At 44.3% G+C, this 16,491-nt stretch overlaps 1 protein-coding gene across 1 annotated transcript in view; it reads right to left on the minus strand.

Annotated features, from left to right (window-relative positions):
• The window catches only part of DARS1 (aspartyl-tRNA synthetase 1), a 416,054-nt gene that overhangs the window by 114,648 nt on the left and 284,915 nt on the right, over positions 1-16,491 (minus strand). Inside the window, exon 9 of the mRNA XM_085647532.1 lies at positions 6,868-6,927. Coding sequence (XP_085503658.1) covers positions 6,868-6,927 — 60 coding nt within the window. The remainder of the gene's footprint in view (positions 1-6,867; positions 6,928-16,491) is intronic.

The raw sequence follows: 16,491 nt of genomic DNA on the forward strand, positions 1-16,491 counted from the left end.
GCAGGACGCCTCCAAGCCCTCGTCAAGGAAGAAAGGAGCGAACCTTCAAAGGGAAGTAAGATTTCCCTCCCACCAGAGCCCTGGTGGAGGACCTCCAAGAGATGGTCTGCAGGAAAGTGAGCCACCGGGTCACCCATGCGCAGAATGCCCACAGCCGTGGACACCGCGTGAGAGAAGGCGGCACCCGCCTCCGTAGGGCCCAGCGGTGGAGAAAGCAGCTCCTCCGTGGGTGACGGCTGCAAACTATGCGGCAGTCCCCGAGGCCAAGCGGGACGGGCAAGGGCCAGACCTGGAAGTCAGAAGGAGCCGAAGAATGAGGGACCTGCCGCTCTTCCGACGAACACCTCTGCCTCAGGATGGGAGGGGAGCCGCCCTGCGACACCGGTGAAAAAGACACCACACGGCGACCAGTCTCCGGGGAGGACGACACCAACATACAGCCTGCCTCCGGAGAAGAAGGAGCGTCCGAAGACGAATCCGCGGTACGAGCCCTGCGCGGAGCCGTAGAGTCCGCCGCCTGAGGCAGGACGTCAGTACCAGCCGGTGTCACCGGACAAGGTACCTCCAAGTCATCCCGGAGCGGAGACCGGAGTAGAGCTGGAGCCGCACTGGCCCCGGGGTGGCGCCGGAATGACGCCGACCCGACCCCCGCCGAGGCAGCCACCTGCGTGGGGGAACGAGACGGACCTGGGGAGTGGCACAAAGCCCTCCGCCAGCTGCGGCCCAGATAGAGGCGAAGATCGCTTGGCAACCCATGTGGCGGCGCCAGGGACGATTCAACCTCCGAATCGCCCTCTGATGAGGCAACCGCCTGTGGGGAGGGACAAGAGGGGCCCGGGGAGGGATGAGGGGTCTTCCCTCAGCCTCGACCCAGAGCGGGACGAGGAGGGTCCACCGACCCCTGTGGCTCCGCACGGTCCAGCTGCTGCCGGCGCTGTAGCGGCGTGACCTCGGCCTTAGACAGGACCACCTTGTCAAAGGACCGAGGGGGGCTCGGAAATGCGACCCGAGCCCCGGCGACCTCCCGCGACACCACAGGGACCCCCGCGGGAGTTTGCGGCGAGGCAGAGACGCCGTGGCCTGAAGGAGGTGCCCCAGAGGAGCCGCACCCCAACAGCACCGCATCCTCCAAGCCTGGATCCGAACCAGTCGGCGCCGGGGCCGGAGCCACCGGCGGCGCCGCAGATGGCCCTGTGCAGGGCGAGGGATCAAACACCCCAGGAGGGGAAGGAGGAGGAGACGCCAGCGAGGACTCCAAGACGCCGCGTATGTCTCCATTTGGACTCTCGATGCCCCAACACTGGGAAACGGTGGATAGGACGACACGCGGGGCCGCATCACCCGCGGAGAGTTCACGCCTCCCGGTAGGCCGGAAACCAGCCCCCGGGGACAAACTGTGACACTTACCCACCGAGGAGCGACGCTCACGTGACATCGGAGAAGGGCGAGGACGACGACCACGGCCGTATCTGAAGCCGTCCGCCGAAGAAGACTGAGGGGAGGACATCGACCTGGATGGAGAGACGCACCGAGAGAATTTTCATCCGGCGCTCCCGCCGCGACTTCGGCTTCAACTGTTGGCACGCCGCACAATCTGTGGTGCCGTGATCCTTCCCCAAACACCACATACAAATGAGGTGAGGGTCCATCGCCGACACAAGACGCCCACACAACGTGCAAGTTTTAAAGCCCGAAGGCATTCGCACACTGTTCCATCAAAAAGAAATGGAAGAAAAAGGGGGACCTAACAGGTCCGTAGCAAAGATCGGATCCGCATTGCACACGGAAAAGGAAAAAACTGACGTAGGCGTGGCGGGGCGGGTCTTATGTGACCTCGCTGACGCGACGTCGCGTGATGTCGCCCTGCCCCTGGTGCGCAGGGATGCTGTGGCAAAAAAAGTTTCCGGATCCAGTTTCACGCCTGGGGATAATTAATTCTACGTGAAGGAATCTGCGGCTAGTAGTATCTATCAGATATATATTATACTTTAAAGTCTGTGGTGGGAACTGAAATGAGGAGCATAGGAAGAGAGTAGATCAAATTAACTACCACCATTTTAATATTAATGATCCACTTCAACAAGAACTTCTTTAATTTTGGCTGTCAGCTTACCAATACCTTGACTCTTGCTGCCCGCTTACCTGAAACAATGGTATTTAGTAATTATTATGAACTCTAGCATAAAAGGATGGAAGATGAGTGCATTACTAAACAAACCTAAGAAAAGATAAGGTGAAGAGTAAGTCAGGACATCCTTCGTTAGGAATAGCAAAGCCAGCTTAATAAGAAGAGGGTTCTCCCTCATGGTTGTCAAGTACCAGTTAACCATGTGCAGAAAACAACTACCAAATCATGCAAAGAAAATGGATTGTGAAGGGCTGACAGTACAATGTATTAAATCATTTTATAGTTCTGACTTAATTATTAGATTTATAACTGATTCATGCAATTTCCGTATGTCTGTAAACTGCATCCGCTGAAGAAAGTATAAAACCCAAAATGAGGATACTCTCAATAGAGTGCCACCATTGTGCAGCCTTTAACTTTGCCGTGGCTGGGTTGATGGAAATCTCTGCTGTCTGGTTTGCTTACTACTTCTCTCCAATCTCTAACGATCATACAGGATGCAACAGATTTTTTTATGAGACCCACAAATGTTACAGATATATTTTGAAGGTGTATAGTTACAACTACCTATTTTAAAGAAGGTGGTCCTTGATGTCTGAAATGCACCAAGAAAGTACTCTGAGGAGCAGAGGTCTGGGTTGGCCAGGTGTACACCAAAAGTCTCATCAATAGTAGATGATGGCGACTGCTCCTCCGCCAGGTCATGAGGATGTTTGGGGACAGCTAAAATTCTAGTGAGAAGAAAGGCCTTTTTAACCACATTGTTTATTTTTTTTGTCAAAATTATTTTTATTATTCAGCACCATGAGCAAATGTTACAACAAGCATACTGTAGAGGGCACAGGACCCTAGGTTCAGACATCCGGCTAATTATAGTCCAGATTCACGTGTCACAAGGTCTATGACAACCCCCTGTAGCCAAAGGAGAAGATGCCTGATTTTAAATATTCAACTTTAAAGGTAGCCCCTTAAACAGAAAAAGAAAAGAGAAACAAAATCAACCCCCCACCCCTTCATCCATTCTTGCAGAGAGGGAGCCTTGGAGGGGTGCCAATGTTATACTATGTTGCGTTTTGCAAGTAGGAGTTCCAGCGCCACCAGAGTTCTGATGGCTTGTGGCCGCCAACTCATCCGTTAGCCCAAAAAGTGTCATTCTGGGGTTGGCAGCAACAGTTTTACCTACTACCTCCGAGAGGATCAAGTGTATGCGGGAGCAGTAGCTCTGTATTCTAGGACACAGCCACACTGCCTGGTAAAAGGTACCAAACTCAAGTTTTGCACCTAAGGCAGTTGGAATGCAGTCCTTGCTTCATTTTACTGAGTCTTGAGGGACTGTAGTAGACCCTCTGTAGATACTTCAGCTGGATAAGGCAAAGTCTTGTAGCTATCGCTAGTATCTTTGGAGCCATTCTTGCCTCCACAGAGTCAGCTCAGTCTATTGGTCCCACACGTTTAGCAGAGCCACCAGAGGGTCGGGGTGTTAGCTACTAACAAACAATAGAGTACGAAGTTACCATTGGTCCTAATGGCAGATAGTGTGACCTGTGCCACTAGGGGAGTGGTTTTCAAACTTTTCAGAATCACGAATCACTTTTTGAAACAACAAACTTCCGCCACACACAAACCTTTGATGGACATGATGTGGGTAATTTTTAATGTAACTAAAGAATTGTGCGATAACCCACTGTCATTTACAGACACCCAATTTTCTATTGAAATGGCCACTAAAGTCGTACAGACATACAGTTTTACTGATAAAACTATACTGCACACAAATAATAATGAGTGGTAATTGGGTTTCAGGGAACAGTTATCATTTGTGCACATCCATGTAAAGTGTCTTGATTTGTTCTGATTTTATTAAAACATCTGTCAGTCACATTTCAGAATTACCCACAAAATGTGCTTATATATTTTATTGTGTGTAACGAAATATAGAAATCTGGACATGGACAATCACAGCACTACTCGCTCCGTTAACATGGTATTAGGAAATTAAAAACTTTGAGACCTAGCTCTTTGGAAACTTAAAATCTAGATGGTGGTCACAATATATTTTGAGTGGTGTGCATTTGCAAATTAAAATATTGTCTAAGCAAGGTGTTTCTACCTCTTCTATGGAGAAAGGAGAATGCAGCCTATAACTCATTGATGTCTTATTGTGAGTTTTACTTGGTATAAACCGATGGAAGGGAATGAGAACGTAAACTTCCTTAGCACCCAAAGGCAAGAATAAATCTAAAGCCCTGCATGAGTATTTCCAGAATACCTGCTTCCACATTTTTAAGCCTAGAAAAGCTTACTTACGAAGAATAGAGACAGGCAGTCCAACTGCTTAGGGGCATAGCAAAGATTATTCGGCATGGGTAAGTGCTCACGCTGATGACTACTTCCTACATTTTTATGAGATAAAAGACTACCCAAGAATCAGCAAGAACACGCATCATGCCCACGGATATGAGTCGGAGAAGACTGTCCTGTGGTTTGGAATCCAGTTGCAGGTATCCACTGCTGTGCTCAATCCTTGCGGCATGAATATTTTGGCATTGACTGTGAAGGACTCTTGCTGATCTTGAACCTGGTAATGGGTGGTCTCCCTCACTCAACAATAATTCCAGCAAATATTGATTAAACCTGTTTTTCTCTACTTCAATAGATTTTGCATAATGTTTTGTTATGTCCATGTGTTTAAGTAGTATACGGTAAATCAGGGGTGTCCAACACATGTTCAAAGGGCCACATCCATTCTAGATTTCCTAGAAAGTTTCACTGTTTATTTATTCATAGTGTTTTATATAGCGCAAACTTGACCCCATGGGTTATCAGAGCGCTTCACAATTAAAACTATATTCACTTAATTCTATTGTACATTTTGCACGAAAGCATTTACCAATGCAGAAACCGGAACATTAACCTCATTCAGCAACACAGACTTGTGAACATTCACAGAATGTAAGTCTGGCGGATCCCATTATTGCAAATTAGTTCGTTGACATCAATGAATGTAAACCCCTAAAAATACACATGAGCAAATGGGGAGTGGGGTCAGCCGACTGACTGCCCCACTGTCCTTGACTGCAGGGGTCAGAGGGTGCCATGGCCTTGGCCACGAAACAGCTGGGAACCCTGCTGAGGCTGAAGTGGATGTTCATATGGGGCACCTCTGCAGGAGCCTGAGAAGGATCAAAAGGGCTGATGCGGTTGGCATGGAGAAGCAGACAAACCCAGGGACAAGCCTGTGACAAAGCCTTTCTTTGAAGCACTCCAGACCGGAGTCTGCTTCAGGGCCTGACGAGCGTAGCGGGCACTTTCCTGTGAGGCTGGAAGGGTGGGGGCTGGTTTTGGAGCAGTGGGGGGCGTTTTTGTTACTGAGGACCATTTTTGAAGCAGTGCTGCAATATCCACCTCCTGTAACAAAAGCAGCAGAAGTGCTTCCCACTAGCAAGCCCCCCGGGTGGATGGTCCCTTAGAAATTCCAGGGCTGGTTTGTGTTCCCATTCCGCCCCTGGTCTGCTTTATCCTCGTATACGTGAGCTCCTTCCAAGGGCCAACAATCTCAGCCAGGCATTGCAATTGATAGTGATGCTAATACCAATGGTTCATCCAATGGTATCCAGGCCACAACGGGATAGTAAGAAAATAAGTTACTTACCTGTAACTGAAGTTAACCAGCATTGGTATCTTTCATAGATTCACAGGCTTGAATCATTCCTCGTCAAAGTGGAAGCCCCACGGTACTACAGTAAAGCAGTATGTATAACTAACATAGACCATACTGGCAGTAGGCCATACATTTAATAGCCTATGTCCTTTTTTTTATAAAAAGACCAAACTTTAAGTATGACCAATCTAGAACACTCCGAGAGAGGCTGATTCTCTCAGATTTTCACCACATGTCATGTGTGGACAAAGTCTCCCTGATCTTTGCTCAGTTTGTTTTCTTCTGAAAAGCTATTTTTAACCTCATTACTCTAGTATGTCTGACAGAAAAGGCTGTTTTCGTCCCTGCAAGACCTGTGGGAAGAATAGAGTTCCAGTGGATTGCCTTCAATCCCAAACATGAGGTAAGAGTGCAAGATTTGTTTAATTTTTCCCTCAAAAACTCTGAGGGACAGGGAAGGGAGGCTATGTCTAATGCGTGGGGAAGTACTCAAAGGGTGAGGAACCTGCAGTTAGAGGTCTCTATCAGAAATAACCCTTCTAGAATTATGCTGGACACCCACATTACAAACTAGGTAAACAATATGAACTAGTGTCTCATATTGTAGTAGCAGTATGCAGAAGCCAATCCAATTCGAAAAAATTGTGACACTGGAATCATTTGCATTCCAAAGCAGGCAAATGCATTTTAATGGTAGAATTCATTCGCTAGAAGAGTCCTTTATTCATACTTTCCTTTGCTACCTTGCCACTAAAGCAGAGAACACCACCGGACTGACAATGCCTTAGGTTATGAATGGGCAATATTAATAATCAGGCAAGCGGCTAAACATGAAATAGATCTGCATGCGGCAGCTTTTATTATTTAGTAGGCTAAATTACTTATTCTGAAGAGAAAATGAAAATAGTGATCGACCCTAAACAACATTTTATAAATCGGATGGCGATACTCACATTGAAGGCATACACATAGACCGCTAGTAGTAGTTCACAAATAGTTACAACAAATTATTTTGATCTCTATTCTTCATTTTCAGAGTACAGCTGGCACTAACATAAGAAAACAATGCCAGTCTTACCCTTAGATCAATGACTCTGTTGTCCAGTCTTGTATCCTGGTTTACAGTGGCCCTTCCTTCCTAAAAGGTTGGCAAAGAAGACAATAAGATATGAAACAAAGCCGCAATAAACAACAGCATTTCATATCAGTAACAAACGCGAAGTACGCACACAACTCTGGACAAAATTTGAATCAGATGTGAGAAACGGAGGAACCCAAATCGTAGGTCTGAATCAAACCTTAGTATTGCCATACTGTTCAAAGCCTTCTTTTGGAAGCAACACCAGTTGTAGGACCAATACCACACTGACAAAAATTTATCTTTTAAAAATATGTTTTTATTAGTTTTTTTTAAAAAAAATAGAAAACACAGACAGAGAATAGAACCATAACCGCCTAAGAAAAATAACATCAACTTGTGTCAACCAAGCAGTTAAGGTGCAGCGGTAACATGTAATTAAACTGTAAAATGTTTGTGAAGAACATACCAGAACTTTCAAGAAATACTGGTACCTCTCTGGGGATAATGGGGAAGGTGGTCTTAGATGTGTCACCACAAAAAAGTACAATGTGCATAGCAATTCCCTCTTGGAAATGAAGGGCTAATGGCAAGAAGATTTGAACATGAATGAGTGATTAGTGAGGCTTTGCATTGCAATAAATTAGTGCTACACAAACCTCACAACACTATGGCCCCTCGTCTTCAAGTTTGACCAAATGAACTCTGCACGCATCTGTGTGTGTGTGAAACATGTGAACCTATCACCAACAGCCACCCTCAGCCTGTTGGTATCCAGTACAGTTGCCTGTGCCTCTAATTCCACAAATTCTTTCATCGGACCCCAAAGGTTTTGCTTTTCACGACTGTAGTCCAGCTGATGTTAGGGAACAAAAGGACCTAGTGGCCAAAGTGCATGATATCTTTCTTGCTAGAAGATCAGCGCAACACTATCTATTATTCAGCCACACACTGCAATGTCACAGCAACTGTGGCAGGTCCCTCTCCGTTGTCACGTTTCCCGTTCATTTGCAGAGCTGGAGTTTCCCTTAGTAGGGCTAGATGGTTATTTTCCCTCTCGGGCCTTCCATTTCATCTAAATGACATCAATTGAGTTTTGCAAGTTTTCCATTTTCCGGGTCACGCCTGACAATCAGAAGCAGGGTGGCAGCTCTGCAGCGGTCCTAAAGCCGGTCTTTAAGCTTAAAGATGGCGGCCCCAGCACAATGGTGACAATGGGACTCTTGAGTGGTCACCTTCTGCTGGTGAGTCACAAAGTCTGCTGCTATACCAGATCCCTCACTGGACGGAGGCCTCAACATACATAACCTCTATCTATTTTTTGGTGAAGACATCAAAGCTCTCTTGTCTATGGAGAGACCCACAGATGGATGCCAAGCAGTAGACTCAGTGTCGGTTGCACCGCCATGGTGTTGGAAGCACTCACAAAAGTAGTTATTCAGCAGAACATCAGTCCTGGGCATCTTTGTGGGAGTGGTCTCTGAAGTGCAGCTTCTCTGGGTGTTACTTAGTGCCATATCACCACAGAAGTGGAAAGCCAAAACAAGTCAGGCGATAACATTTCACCTGAACAGACCTGCAGGCATGTCCCCAACTCAAGTTCCTTTGGCATTCTCAGTTAAACATTGGGGGGAGAGTTGGTTCTTCAGCCCTATCACAGTTGCAGAGGCATACAAATCTGCCATTGCCCACTGCTGCATCTTGGCTGATGTTTGGGTAGGAAAACTGAGATTCAGTTCCAGCCGCCAACACAACTGGAAGCCCTTTCCACTGTGGGCCACTGCAGCTCTACAACACTGGTTCTGCATATTCGCAATCTTTGCATTATTCAGGGTTCCTCCCTATGAGCACTGGCGAAAGCAGCTGACATCTTGGAACACTGCATGACGGTCAAGGAATGCAACCTTGCGTCAGAAATTCCAGGTAAACCAGCAAAATCAATGCCACCCTGAATGATTTGGTGGGAACACCACAGACTCCGTTAGCAAAAGGGGGTCAAGTTGGCAGAGAAAAGTGCCTTTACTGGGGAAACATCGGGACAGCTGTGGTCCAAGCATCGAACTCAACCCAAAATGCATGCTGTCCAGCTGAAGACGCCATGCCCTCTACAAACCAAAAAGGATTTCACTGAACTGGGATGCACTTTCTGTTTCTATTAAAAAAAAAATGAATTACCCAATACCACTTTGTTGTCATAAAACAATTGCAAGGTCTGTAAAACGCACGAACCAGCTAAATTTCCAGAATTCTGAAGAGCTCTAACATCTCCTCCATTGCTGATAGCTCGCTGGTAACTATGAGCTTTTTTAAGAGACACAGGCTTAATAAGCAGCACTTTAAAACTGTAGTGATTTGTGTACGCCTCAAAACCACTGTACTCTGCAGAGCTTTACTTGATTTTGGGGGAAGAAATTGGAGGATAAATTTAATTTCGAAAGGCAAATGCAAAAACATTGGCTCTTCCTCATTTTACGTTCTGGTTCTTGGTAAGAGAGCAAGTTAACCGTTGTTTGGAACTTTTTGTTTAAATCAACGTTCTTTTCATTTAAAGTTGTCAAATACTTAGAATTCCTTGACAATTAGGGCCACTGCACTAAAGACAACTTCCAAAAATACAGGACACAAGTCACAAAGCTCGTCTTCGGGAGTCTGCTCGTCTTAGAAATTCAGGAGTGAGTCCCATCGCAGGTGGGGGTGAGACACAATAAAAAAACCTTTATGAGTCGGACTCGTAATCCAGGAGTACAGACACTTCTCAAAGTCCCAAGTGTCACGGTGCCCGAGAGTCCCTCATTGTTACAGGTGTCTTTTCTGGACTAACAGTGTTTACATTTATTTCACCTCCTAAAAGAATCTGGAATTTTAACACATTCCTACGTCAGCAGACAAAGGCTCTCTTTATTCTTTTCAGAAAGGAGCAAATGTAAAAAGCTAATGCTATTGTTCGAGTGCGTTTTTCTCCAAGGGCCTTACAAATGTAAAGGGGCACATTAGAATTCTTGCAGGGCTTTCGTTTGCATTTTTTATCTTTTACTTTATTTCAATCCCTGATTTTGCTTCATTTGAACAGACAAGAGAGATCATGGCGCGAAACATTAGTTCCCCAACGTGGGTGTCCTGAACTGACCAATTGTTTTGTACTGTTTCTATCATCACGTTGGAGGGCCGCCGAACACTGTCTTTATTTTATTTGTAAGCTTCTGTGATGAGAGAGCCTATAGACTTTAAGAATGTTTGTATTAATTGTGAAACGAAAACCAATCTGCTTTCGGATTTTCCCAGCCTCACCGAGTCCATTGAAAAGGCCCCTGGAGGCCATCTTTGGTTTCCTTTAGAGCAGGCACAGAGATGACAACCTCATTAATCAGACGGAAAGAAGAGATGGTTATGTGTGGCAATGCATGACACCCATTGGGGAACCAACGCTAGGAGGTCACCAACTCCCTTCTCCATCATTAGGTCTTGAATAGGGCCACACACTTGATACCGAAGGATTCTCGAGGGCAGCTTGACCACCGACTCGGAATGCGGCAAATTAGCATATGGGCTCTACTGACCGAGCGCCTCGCTGGGGGAGTGTTGCTAAATAAGCACAAGGCCAGGGGTCTCCAACTTTTTCTGTAATAAGAGCTACTTAGGTTCAATGAAAATCATCCCAAGCTACTAATGTTAGTGATGTGATAGTGACCACCCCATCCAGGATTGCAAACAGTGATCACATCAGTGCATTAGGCAGGGTTGCCAGCAGTAAAGCTATAAAAGCACTCTCAATTTTGAATGTATCTACATGCGTAATACATAATGATCACAGCTGCAAACTCCCCCCCCCCGCCCCCCGCACTAAGGTAATAATATGAGTATTATATCTCTCCAAATCAAATAATAGCTTTAAATTAATTTTAACAATGTAACAATTTTTCCCTAATCATCAGCTTATGAGGTCTAAAAAAACACACATTTTCATCTCGAATACACGTTTTTTAATTCTTGTATACAAATAATAATTCAGCCAAGCCGAAGCTTCTATATTAGTAGGCTGCATACAAGAGAGCTACTCACAGGTGGCTAGGAGCTACTGGTAGCCCACAAGCTACTCATTGGAGACGCCTGCACAGCATCAGAATGTCCACCCAGAGTTGATCAGTTCAGCGTTTAATTTTGTTGCCACAACGTACTTTTCCTGCAACACTGTGGCCAGGCACCAAAACCCCTAACAAGAACACGGTGCCGTTTTTTTAGACACCTGGAAGGCAATGGAGAAGAGACTCCGGAGAGGAAAAAGAGCCAGAAATTTTAAAAATAGAAGGGCTAAGCCAAATAGAAAAAGCAAGGGGGAGGAAATGCAACAACCAAACAGAAGGTGGGAAAGGAAAACGTAAAACACGAAATGAAGGTCACACAGGAAGAGGTACTAAGTTAAAATAGGATGCACATAAAAGCAAACAATTTGTAAACTCATGTATAAACAGGAGATAATCGAAAAATCAGAGGATATGGGGGTTTTCCTCTGGTGAAAAAAATAAAAAAACAAAGAAAAATAAATAAGCAAACGAGGTGGCATAAGTGTTGCTGGTCGCATGAAACAGAGAAAAAAAACTTTACAACCGTATAGATACATTAAAAATATGAACTATATAAAATGTGCCAGTCAAGGAGAAGGTGTTCAGAACTTTTGTGGAAGGGAAGGGAAAGGTAGATTTCAGGGTGAACCTGAGACTGACTGTGCCACAGTGCAGTATTTCTCCAAACCTTGATATTCCAGGAAAGTTTCCAAGTTGCTAACAGAACGGAGTCACCATGAGATGGTCACTTTTTGTGCCAATTAACTGGACAATCAATGTGTAGTACTTTTTGTAACAAACATGCCATTTTATAGACGCGCCTTTTGTCTGCATCATGAGAACGGGGATGGAGACAAAATCGACAGTTATAAGAGCCATTCACAGATGATGGGTTGCCTGTCCGGACCCCGCAGTTCGGACACGATTACAGATTGTGACAGTGACTGAATTGACTTAAACGTCACTTAAAGCATGGATTTAAGAGCATGTTATTTAACATGGTTGAGTGAGAAAACAACACAGACGCAGCATTCTCCTTTTTTAGGTCGAGCCTAGGCAGTGCACGCGCTGCTCTGTGAGGCATGCTGTATTAAGGTAGGGAATTGAAGCTCCGCCCACTCTCCGCCCATATTTTTCATTGGCTTGTGTCATTGTCCACTGTAAACTGTGGCTGTTCATTGGTCAATAGGCTTAGTATTCCCTCCTTAGTACCGCCTAGGCTCATTTTGTAACCTCCAATGGTGACATCCCCCGTTACGTGTGTTGTTACTCTGGAGGCTTTAATTACAACCTCTGAGCACTATTTTCTCAAATAGCTTTGTCCTGCCTGCTGTTGCAGGCAGGACAGGCTCTCTCCTAATGCTTTAAAAAAACATTTATAGCACTGTCGCCAAACGCATTTGCAAAGCAATAGGTCTTGCATTTGCGAGAGTTTAAGCTTTTGGCATTGTACATGACAATGCTTTTTATTTTATCTGTTTTAAAAATAACACATAAATAAAAGGCAGTGTCATTTACAATGCCAACCGCTCAAACTCTCGTAAATGCGAGACCTATTACATTGCAAATGCTTGTTTTTTCATCTCAACAGTACCTTACTGAAATAAATTTGTCTCACCATGTTCTGGTACCACTGATTTGATTTTCTCTCTACTTTACAGTATTTTTGAGAAAGCCTAAGCAAGCCGAATAATTATTTTGGGGCAGTAACGCTGTCCAAGCATGATATGCGGTAATCTTTCTTTGCCATCCTGGATCCGCAGTCATGGAAATTTAAAAAAAGTGACTAGACATTCACTCAGTTAAGATAAATGGAAACTTAATTTTATTCAGGAAAAAACTGGAGCCTTACAAAAGATTACGTTTGGAAATCTCCATACAATGCTGGATATCGTCAAGGGACAAGGGTCTAAATATGACAGCGGCATGGCTATTGTTACACCAGGCAGCAATTTCACTTTAAGAAGGTAATTGCTTTTTCTTTTTCTCACAAAAACATTACTTATCTTTATCAAAAAGATAATAATGTCTAGATAACAGCTCATTGTGCAGCAATTACCAAATAACTCGTAGGCAATTAAGTTAAATTGCACACGTGCAAAAGACGCATACTGCTGTGAACGGTATTTACCACAATCTGCACATCATTCTGAGTTTCAAACTATGGAATGGGGGATAAGGATGGTGTAAATTACACTTGCCTTCCCCCCTTCCCAAGGTGCACAAAGCAGAGATTCATGCAATTGACTATTATTTTGGCATTGTTTTACCTGGTGAATTATTTACAAGAAAAAAAGCATGGGTGACCAATTTGCACCCAACATTTAACCTTCTTTTGGGTGCAAACAGCCATTTTTGCAATAATGGGATAAACACAATACTTAAAAAGAGGGCCTAAAGTCTCAAGTGAGGAGTGATTAATGAGGAGTTGTCTGTACAGTTTGGATAGTTATCAACTACAGCGTAAATTGAGATATTTACTTAAAATAGATAGTTTAAAATCTTCAGCTAGACCACCCGGCAGAAATGCGATATGCTCATCCACCAGTCTTTCCTACGGTCACCTAAAGAATGCCTTGGTGAAATGGCCAGATGGATGACATCAATTTTATCCAGTCATCTAAACTGTCTCTGACCAATACGTTTCTGGATGTCTGGAGTGTCAAAGATGTCTTACTTTGAGTGCTAAAGTTGAGAGGCCCTGATGCGCCTCATCTTACAAGTATCTGCAATCAATCCCTTTCCTTAGATATCCCTTGAAAGGACCTTTTGTTTCTTTCCATTAAAAAAAGATCCTTAGACCCTTAAGTCTTATCCAGTCGTAGTCTAGATCATATCTCCTAGCAGCCTCCAAGATTAGAGGCTCCTTGGTCAACTCCAAGCTTTCGGAGCATTTTGAAATACATCAGTAACTGGATCAACACCGATCTGGCATCCGTCCTACCTTTGGTACTGCCTCAGTCTTGATCACTGTTCTTAATGATATTAGTATATGTTGCAAAACAAATCACTGCTTATTTGAGATCTCTTGGCTGATTTTGAAATGGTCTCCCACCCTACACATGTCTCGTCTAGCCTAGGTGGGGCTGGGTAGCCGTATCCTGGACTGGTTTGCTTCTTTCCTTTCTGACCATTCTGTCATTCTTCCTCCTTTTTGATTGGATTATGCATTCATTAGTTTTGGGGCTCCTCAGGGATCTTCACATAGGCCCAACACTATTTAATCTTTGTGTCTCCCTTATCTTTCCTGATTCAGTCCTTTATTGTTTCTTTCTTTTACTGTTACGATTCTCAACTTATTCTGAGGCTTAATGGGGATGTCATGTCCTCCCTTCAAACACACTTCAAAGCTTGTATGCCAGTCACTGCTTGTTGGATGAATGCCAGATATCTGTGCCACAATTTTCCCAAGACACAGTTTATCATATTTGGCTCCCCATCGGCCTGTACTCAATTTTTTCCCGATGAGAACAAAATCTCCTCCCATTCCCTTCACTGCTGCCCACAACTGTGGTGTGATCTTTCAAATTACAAAACTTGTTTCTACCTGTTTCTTTCTTTTGAAAGTTCTTGATAAAATGTTCTAATTTTTACCTACACTCTTACCGAAAACATTAGTTCAAGGGGCGAGTCTTTCCCGTACAGACAACAGTAACGCTTTTTGGGGGCATATTACCCAAATATCTAATAAACTATCTTCAGATTATTCAAAATGTCAATGCTTCCTACTTATGGGGATAAAGAAACGTTGCCATATCTCTGCTCACTTGGCATCCCATCCACTGGCTTCCTATAGAGAAAGGGTTCTCCTTTAAATGTCCTTGCTAATGTTTTGCGCTTTTCAATGGTCTGGCCCCGTGTGCATTCAGAATATTTTCAACATGGTCATCCCTTGTAAGATCTTTTGATCCTTATTTGCCCTTCTCTTATGCATTCCTATAGTAAAGCATGTCAGGCTACAGGACAGATACTGTCAATATATATCTGACCACTTAAGCCTGGAATTCCATGACACATTCAGCAATATTTTCCGGTGCCAGCTTTCTATTCTCCACTGTATAGAACCCTTCAAGCGCTAGTATACCCCTTGGGGTAGCAGTATGCTTTGTAAATGTAAAATCCATCATTAAAAAGTCTTCAGAATATTTTCTTCACAGGAATGGATTAATTCTCTTGGAGCTGAGGGAATAGCAGGATTCAACGATGTCCTCTCAGCATTAATCACAAACAACATCTGACAGAGACAGTTCTCTGCTACTTGTCTGGAGATGTTGGTCTGACCAAAGATGTATGTACATGTGCATAACTGGTTCTAAAAAGCAGGACGACTAGTTTCTAAAAACCACTTGTAATGGCAACTATAAACACAGATTCACTTAGAAGGCTCTAGATCATCAAATAAAAAGTGTTTTCTTTTGTAAACATTTCTGAAAGGGCAACTGCAAACACTGCAACATCTGGATCAAGTCTGTAAAAGCCTGAACTTCATCAGCTGGAGTGCTGGCACAGTACAACGACCTAGTGTGATAGAGAAATTGAAGACTCATATATTCTTTCCGTCCCGAGATCAGGAAACGGATCACTCCCAGACCATCCAGTAGGAAGACAACTGTTATCATTGTAAGCAGGTGTATGCACCTGCTCCTTGAGTGTAAGGAGGCAGGTTTAACTTTACCTCACCTCCGAACGTCACCCTCGCTGACAGACTTCAGGAAGAAACCCAAGACCTGACTCTTCATCTAAGCCCATCAACCCAGCACCTGAATATCCTCACGGGTGATGAGCCGCACTCTACAAGTATTGATTGATTGATGATCTGAATCTCTCAGATTTTAAATCTCGCCAAGTTGATACTTCTGAAGTAAACTTTGAGGATGAAAAAGTTAAGGGAGAAATGGAGAAAACTCTAGTGTTACTACCTACAGCCAAGACAGCTTCCCTGGTGCTAATTAAAACTCTGTGTTCATTGAAAAGGGAAATGCTACTTACCAGTATGCATCTGTTCTTGGCATGTAGAGCTGCGGAGATTCATACTGTAGCATAGATCGCCATCTGGTGTTGGGCTTGGATGCTTGTACCTTGTTGTTGTCTTGGAAGAAGTCTTTTGTAGTCACGAGATGACTCCTCCCTTGGACGATAGTGCGCATGGGCATCGACTCCATCCTCAGATTGTTTTTCGCCATGATGGGAAATGATGGAGTCAGTAAGAAGTAGAAGAGATGTCCATGTGAATGTATCTAATTAAGATAACACTGGAACAGATACAGGCCCGGGGAGGCGGGTGGGCGTATGAATCTCCGCAGCTCTACATGCCAAGAACAGATGCATACTGGTAAGTAGCATTTTCCGTTCGAGGCATATGAGCTGCGGAATTCATACTGTAGCATAGACTGTATAGCAGTGTCTCCCATAGCCGTGGTCGCCTGTATCAGTTGCAGTGATTTGAAATAGTGTCTTAAGAACAGCCTGGCCTACAGAAGCCTGTTGCTTCGCCTGCACATCTACACAACAGTGTTTAGTGAAGTTGTGTGTTGTAGACCATATTGCTGCCTTACAAATGTCT

This window comes from Triturus cristatus, chromosome 3_2 (genome assembly GCF_964204655.1).
Source record: "Triturus cristatus chromosome 3_2, aTriCri1.1, whole genome shotgun sequence".
NCBI lineage: Eukaryota > Metazoa > Chordata > Amphibia > Caudata > Salamandridae > Triturus > Triturus cristatus.